This window comes from Selaginella moellendorffii, unplaced genomic scaffold (genome assembly GCF_000143415.4).
Source record: "Selaginella moellendorffii unplaced genomic scaffold, v1.0 SELMOscaffold_48, whole genome shotgun sequence".
NCBI classification, from domain to species: domain Eukaryota; kingdom Viridiplantae; phylum Streptophyta; class Lycopodiopsida; order Selaginellales; family Selaginellaceae; genus Selaginella; species Selaginella moellendorffii.
The window spans coordinates 1-7,763 of record NW_003314309.1 but is presented as its reverse complement, the minus strand read 5'-3'; the positions used below and the strand labels follow the sequence as shown (position 1 = coordinate 7,763).

Here is a 7,763-nt window from a genome sequence, read left to right as displayed (position 1 = left end):
TAATTAATATTCTATTTAAGCTTATTATTTCTTAAGTGGTGAAGAACTTTTCAAGTGATAAAATATCAATGGTTTTTTCTCTATCACTTGTATTTTCATTTTTATCCATTCTCTATTTAACTTTTTTTTCTGTCCTATTTAAATGTAAATCTATTATATTTCTAAAATTTACTAGTTATATTATACCTACTCCTAATGAATTATATTGATTTTATATATATATATATATATATATTAAGTATATAGTACTAATAAAATAATTAAGTTATAAGATTTTCACTAAGAAAAAGTATAAAGACTGATAACTTCATTGAGCTATTTATTACTCTCTTGATCTAATATTGAGAAAGATGCCATTAAAAGGGTTTATTTTCTAGCCTCACTTATAGTTTAAGTAGCACTCTTAGTGCATATAGAAATATGCATCTTAATTAGCATAAAAACCATAGTTTATATACAAAAGTGAGTGGTCTAAAAAATTATACTAATATTTATATGCAACATCATAACTATACACTTAAACTTCATATCATCCTATTCTTTTAAAAGGATGAAAGGTAGTTAAGGTTTTCAGGTTAACAAACTAGGATCTAGAGGAACATCAGAAAGAGGCATTAGTGGATTCCTTTATACAAAGTGTTTAAGTTATTCCATATGCATAATTTTTAGAGGATTAGTTTGTTGAATGTTTTGCCAAACTTTATAAACATGCAGTTTAACTTACCATAACACTTAATATGGTCCCTTCTATTGAATAAGGAGCCCCTTAGACAAACCATATACTGTAACATTGGGAAAATAGATTAATACTAAATCATCCACTTTGTACTCCACTGATGGACGATGATGGAAGTTGTTGTGTTGTTATTATCCCACTTATATACAGCTTAAGTGCTGAATAAACTCCACTCAAATGAGTAGAAGAATGCTTATTAAATATTGATCCCAAAACTTAATATTGGCAGCCTATAGCAATCATGAAAGTAAACTCAACTCTATTAGCAATATCAAATAATGACCATACAAAAGTTTATAAGGTGAAACACGAACAAAGAAATGGCAAATATCCATCTCAATCTAAATGTTGAAAGTTCATATATTTTGCAATCATCTCTTTAAAGGTTAGAACAAGTCATTCTTAAAAACTTGGGTAAAAGTCTATATACTAAAAACTTGTACTAGAAAAGAAAGAAAGAGGAAAGAAAATAAGAGTGAAAGAGAAAAGGTGAGAGTAGAGTGGATGCTTACTACTACATTTGTTTGACTTGATTTTGCATTTTGCTTCAGCTAGACATGAATAAACATATAAAAAGTAAAAAAGGAATGACTTGAGTCCTTTAATCCCTAAAAAACCTTTTGTCAAAGTCATAAGCAAAGATAAGATTTGCATCGATCCCTTTCTTTGTACTCCAGCCTTCTATCATTAATGCACGTCCATTTGCTCAAAATTTAGAGTACTCAAGAGAATTTGAGTGTTAACTCACCCCCTTAATTTATTCTACATGGGGCAATTGCCACTCATTCTTGTTCTTGAGTTTCAAGGTTTAAATTTCAAGACTTTAGATGATGTTTCTAAATATAAAGTTGATTTTTTATGCTCCACTTTTCTCCGATAACTGAATTGAGTTTCATCTTGAAGCTCTCACTTCTCCATGGCATTGGGCTGTTTTGTTGCTGCTATAACTTCAGAGAGCTCATTCTTGAACTTGTTCTTTTGTTATAGCACACCCTATCCCTACAGCTGCTTCACCTTGAGTTGTCGGATCTCATTGCAAAGCTCTGCATTCTCCTTGGGGAGTTCCTTGTTCATGCACTAAGTCTTTGTGCATACAGATCCTAGAAAGTTGTACCTCGAATGCTCCTCTTGAGCTGGAGAATATGGTTCTGGATCTTCGTGAACTTCGCATCTAGGGGCTGGTAGACAAAGGTGTTGATTGGACTCTGTCTCACATGAAAATGCTCATCTGCTTGTTGTGGAAAAGCCTCGCAAAATCTGTTGGTATCGGCATCTATGGTGTTGACTGGAGACACTGCATTTTGTCCACAAACTGGAGAAATGCCAAGCTTAAGATCCAATGTAAGCTCAGGCTTGCAGTGTCACTCCTGCTCAGGATGCTCTCAACTGTGGTGTTTGCAGTGATGCAGCATGTTGTCGGCATCGGCATCAGCATTGAGAACTAGTTGTGTTGGTGTTGCTGTGTGCAGTGGAGATGCTGGAGACTGCTCCTGCTGGGTCATGTTCACATTACACTCTAGTTTGACGACTGTAAGCTTGGAACCTGCAAAGTGGTTACATGTTCAGGATCTTGTTCCTGAGTCTTCTCCTAAATTTCCTCACCTTGAGCTTTGTGATCTTTGTTGTTGGTTGTTCCCTTGACAGCTTTCGTGCTCTTGCGTGTAGATGTTGCTGTGCATCCGCATCTATCACACCCTTTTCACAATCCATCAACAGGAGAGCTTTCTTAGCCTTTATAAGGAACTCTGACCGACACTTTTGGTATTGGTTTTCCTCCCTGCCAAATGCCACAGACTTGACTCCTGCCATAGGCCCAACGATTGCGATAATCTTCTGCTTGTATGACACTCTCTACAACTACTGGAACGCTCAAAGTTGGATTTTTTTTTAGTTTCAGAGTGTGAGAAATTTTTGGAAAAGCTTTACAGGCACAGAGCACCATCGCATTGGTAAACACAGTTTTGACAAGCTTAGGCCTCCTGGCGTTGCATGTTTACTTTCAGGCCCGAGTAGGATGGTGACGAGCTTGATCTCCGGTGGAGTAGCAGGAATCGCTGCCTCAACAGGTAAGAGTCTTAAGAGCGATTACGCTTGATCGCCATAGTTCCTGTTTTCAGCGGTGTTTCCGATCGACTTAACTCGAGGGCGACCGGAGATGCGAGCGCGCTGAGGCACATTGTTCGCATCCAAGGCTACGCTGGGTTGTACAGGGCGATTTTTCCTTCAAGGTTTTTCCAGGCTAATGGTCCCCGATTCATTTCCAACCGTCAGATATTCTTGAATCGACGGCCTTGGTTGAATTTCCATGTTTTTAGGGTTAGGGCTTTGCTCCTTGCAAATTTTTAGGGTTCTTGCGATGGATGGGACTTGGCGACGGCAGCGATTCGATACGCCGCACCAGCATTCGCTCCTTCGGCAGCGCCGCCGCGGGCGCCCGATCAGCAGGTGTCGGCGTTGAAGGTCACAACGGATTTGCGCAAGGGCAATTTGCGCCTGGGCGATCCACGCCCAGGCGGCGGAGAGCAAGCAGCTGGGGATCCATGTTGTCAATGCGCTGGTGGACATGTACGAGAAATGCGGCAGCATGGAGGATTCCCGCCGCGTGTTCGACAGCATTCTTCACCCAAACGTGATGTCCTTGATGCTGGGCTACGTCTCCAATGGCGAGAGCGATGTGGCTCTGGATCTCTTCGAGAGGATGCAAGCCAGGCGGTCGGGCTGCAAGCCAAACTCCAGGACGCGGCAAAGGCTTGTAGCAGCCTTGCGGCGAAGGAAGACGCTGTTTTGGTCGATGGGAAGCTCGTCAAGGAGGCTAGTCTCGAGACCGGCAGAGGCATCCATTCTCAAGCCAAGCAGATGGGACCGTCTTGCAGCGAAGACGTTTTCCTCTCGAACTAAGTGCGGCATCATGCTCGATGCTCGATCGGTCTTCGATGAGATGCCACAGCGAGACGTGGTCTCCTGGAACGCGTTGATACTGGGATACGTAGAGAATGGAGAAAGCGAGGTCGCTCTCGAGTTCTTTGGGAAGATGGGCTGCTCGCCAAACTCTCGGACTTTCGTTGCTGCTGCCAAGGGCTGTGCGAATCTAGCAGTGAAAGAGGAGGCCACCAAAAGATGGGGAAGACGAAGAGCCTGGAGAAGGGGCTCGCTGTTCACGATGGAGCTGTGAAAAGCCACTGCTGCGGAGATATGTTCGTGGGGAGCAGCCAAGTACCATGTACTCAAAGTGTGGGAGCATGGTCGACGCGCGGATGGTTTTCGAGAGCATGCCTCGTCGTGATGTCGTGCTCTGGACGAGCTTGAACAAGGCTTTGTGGACAACGGGGAAAGCGAGCTGGCTCTCGTGTTCTTCGAAGATATGAAGCTATCTGGGTGCTGTCCAAACTCTCGGACGTGTGTTGCTGCGCTTGCCGCCTGTGCGAGCTCGGCAATGCGAGAAGAAGCGGTGGATGTCGACGGCAAACTCGTGAAGAGAAAGAGCTTGGAAACCGGGGTGGCTATCCACGGTGAAGCTTCAAACAACAGGTGCTGTGAGGACGTGTTCGTGGGGAACACTCTGATCGATATGTACGCGAAGTGTGAGAAGCTAGAGGAAGCTCGCAAGGTCTTTGATGGCATGGCTGGCCGATGTAAGTGGAGACAGCAAGCTGGCCTTGGAGCTGTTCTTCGGCATGGCTCGGGAGGACGATCCGGACGAGAGAACGTTTGTTGCTGCGCTCATGGCCTGCGTCCACCTTTCAGCGTCCGAGGCACCTGTTCCGCGAGAAGATGGAAAGCTAGTGCGAATCCAGAGCCTAGAAAAGGGGATGGAGATTCATTCTCTCGCCGCGAAGTTTGGACGCTGCGAGCACAGATTTGTCGGGAGCAGCTTGGTGGACATGTATGCCAAGTGTGGAGATATGGTGAAAGCTCGAGCAGTTTTCAAACGCATGCGTAGCCGGGACGTTGTCGTTTGGACGAGCTTGATACAGGGATATATAGACAACGGTGAGAGTGAGCTCGGGCTGGAACTCTTGGAGTGGAAGGAAAATCCAGGCTGAGCTTTACAGGCGTGGGCTGGAAGACGATCAAGTTGTGGGGAGTAAACTTCTACAGGAAGTGCGGAGTTATGAGTGCGGCCGAGCACTTGTTTGGATCTCTGGCAGTCCGAGATATCGTCGCCTGGAATGCACTGATCACGGGATTCGGCCAACAGGGTGACACGTCGCGCGTGTTCGAAGCCTTTCGCGAGATGCGAGAAGATGGCGTGCGAGCAAACGCAATCACGTTTGTCTCGGTCATCATTGCTTGCAGCCACGGCGGCCTAGTTGAACGAGGCAGGGAGTTTTTCCAGGCAATGGACCCGGACTCTGGCATTGTTTGCGGGATTCATCACTACAGCAGCTTGGTGGATCTCGTAACCGACTGGAAGAGGCCTTGAAAGTCCTCGAGAGCATGCCTTTGAGAGCGGATGCTGTGGTTTGGAGGAGCGTCCTCGGGGCCTGCTGTAAGTGGAAGTGCGTTTGAGGCACTGACGAAGATCGACGAGAATGACTCGGCTGCGTACGTTCTGCTGGCGAGCATCTACCGGAGCGCGGGGCTGTGGGAGGATCATGATAAGCTCAAGACTATACAGGAGGCGGCCTTGAAAGCGGATAAGAAGAGTTCACTTCATCAAGCAGTCGTGATGGATTACAAACTGGAAGGTAGAAAGGACGGCAGCAACATGGTGGACGAGCTAGAGATTTGATTGCCAGCATCCACAGAGCTGGGAATGAGCTCTGCGGTTTGCCGCAAAGTAGGTCCAGAAGAACGCGTTGAAGAAGGCTGCCACGAAGATGGCAACGCTGACAAGTGTTATCACCTCTCTTTGGTCCTGTTCGCTACCACCTTGTCCCTCTGTTCTAAGCTTATGTGGCGGCATAGCAGTGCTCGAACAGGTGTTGGTCAGTGGCAAGCCACAGAGGTGATTCCCAGCGAAGAGAGCCGCGTCCATGGACGAGAGTTGCGGGCTGTCAGGTATCCGTCCCACCAGGCTGTTGTTGGAGACGTCGAAGATGGTGAGAAACGAGAGGTCCGCCACGGACGATGGTATGGAGCCATTGAGACGATTGCTCGCAAGCTCCACCCAGGAGAGATTCCTTGCCTTCCCCAGGGACTCGGGAATGGGACCTGTTAGCTGGTTGTGGCTCAGGTGCAGCACCTGGAGCTTGTAGAGGTCGCCAATGGCAGCTGGAATGCTTCCAGTCAGCTGGTTGAAGGAGAAGTCTATGGAGGTCGGGAAGGCGAAGCCGTTGTAGAGGAGTCCTCGCGTGGTTTGAATCATCACAGACCGTTTGTTCTTGTTGTAAAGCTGGACGTTGGCAAACAGTCGGCCAATGCTTTCTGGCATCTCCCCAGAGAACCTGTTAACCGAGAAGTCCATGGCTCGTAAGTTCGTGAGCCTGGGAAGCCAGTCCGGTATGGAGCCGCTGAAGCTGTTGTTTGAGAGGAAGAGGAACTGCAGAGACGACATGTTTTGCAATATGGCCGGGATTGAACCGACAAGATCGTTGCTGGAAAGCGACAGAAGGAGCAGGCGGCTCAAATTCCCGAAGCTGTCAGGGAGATTTCCAGAGAACTTGTTCTGCCCCAGCCAGAGAACGACGAGCTCAGTGCAGTTGGAGAGTCCAGAAGGGAGCTCCCCACCGATGTCGTTACTGCTGAGAACTAGCTGCTGGAGATGTGAGAGCTTCGAGAGCTCGCCTGGGATTGTTCCAGTCAAATCATTGCCGTTGAGCCATATCTCCCTGATGTTTGACCAGTTTCCAAGCTCCGGAGGTATGGCGCCACTAAAACGATTCCCCATGAGAACCACCCTTTGGAGATGCGAGAGCTTCGAGAGCTCGCCTGGGATGGCGCCACTAAAACGATTCCCCGTGAGAACCAGCTGCTGGAGATGCGAGAGCTTCGAGAGCTCGCCTGGGATTGTTCCAGTCAAGTTATTGCTATCGAGCCATATCTCTTTGATGTTCGACCAGTTTCCAAGCTCTGGAGGTATGGCGCCACTAAAACGATTCCCCGTGAGAACCAGCTTCTGGAGATGCGAGAGCTTCGAGAGCTCGCCTGGGATTGTTCCAGTCAAGTTATTGTTGTTGAGCCATATCTCCCTGATGTTCGACCAGTTTCCAAGCTCCGACGGTATGGCGCCACTAAAACGATTCCCCGTGAGAACCACCCTCTGGAGATGCGAGAGCTTCGAGAGCTCGCCTGGGATTGTTCCAGTCAAGTTATTGCTGTCAAGCCATATCTCTCTGATGTTCGACCAGTTTCCAAGCTCCAGTGGTATGGCGCCACTAAAATGATTCCCCGTGAGAACCAGGATCTTCAAGTTCCTCAAGCTTCCCAGCGTAGCCGGGATCGTTCCGCTAAACCCGTTTAGCCCGAGGTTCAAAACCTCGATGCTTGCAAAGTTGCCATCTTCCAGCTCCAGTGGCCCGGAGAGAGAGTTGTATGCAGCGCGTAAAACAGAGAGCTTGCGTAGCCTTCTCAAGCTCGGTGGCAAACCACCATGGAGCGAATTGTTGGAGATACGCATGTACCTGAGCTCCAAGTTCTTGCTCCAAATATCGGGTAGATCTCCTCTAAACCTGTTATACGATATGTCCAGGCGCTTCAAGTTCGTCATCTCCCCGAAAGTTTCTGGAATGGAGCCGCTGAGTCCGTTCTGCGAGAGTTCCAGTGCCTCCAGTCCCAGGTTACCACCAATGGAAAAGCTCCCAGTTAAGTTGTTGATGGACAGGTTGAGCGATCGCAGCGTCAAGCTAAACTTTGGGAGTCCGGCCACTGTTAAGAAGTTCCCACTGAGGTCCAGGCTTTCCAAACTCTTGAGGTTGGAGAGATTTCCGGGGAACTCTTGCAGGGAATTGGAGCTCAAGTTGAGGAGGTTGAGCTGCGTATTTTTGCAAGGGACTTCCAGCGAGGAGAGGCCGTTTTGCGAGAGGTCCAGGCGAGCCAGCGATGGAAGCTCGGCCCAGGTGGCAGGAAAAACCCCGAGAGATAACCG

At 47.8% G+C, this 7,763-nt stretch overlaps 1 protein-coding gene across 1 annotated transcript; it reads right to left on the bottom strand.

Moving 5' to 3' along the window:
- Nucleotides 1-5,368: 5,368 nt before the first annotated feature.
- On the bottom strand, nucleotides 5,369-7,741 carry LOC112350373 (probable inactive leucine-rich repeat receptor kinase XIAO). Its single transcript, XM_024686454.1, has one exon. It carries the CDS (start codon nucleotides 7,383-7,385, stop codon nucleotides 5,457-5,459), a length of 1,929 nt encoding a protein of 642 aa, XP_024542222.1. The 5' UTR covers nucleotides 7,386-7,741; the 3' UTR covers nucleotides 5,369-5,456.
- Nucleotides 7,742-7,763: the final 22 nt, after the last annotated feature.

Excerpts from the sequence above, each read along its gene's own strand:
- LOC112350373 (XM_024686454.1), bottom strand. The coding sequence starts at position 7,385 with ATGACGAACTTGAAGCGCCTGGACATATCGTATAACAGGTTTAGAGGA.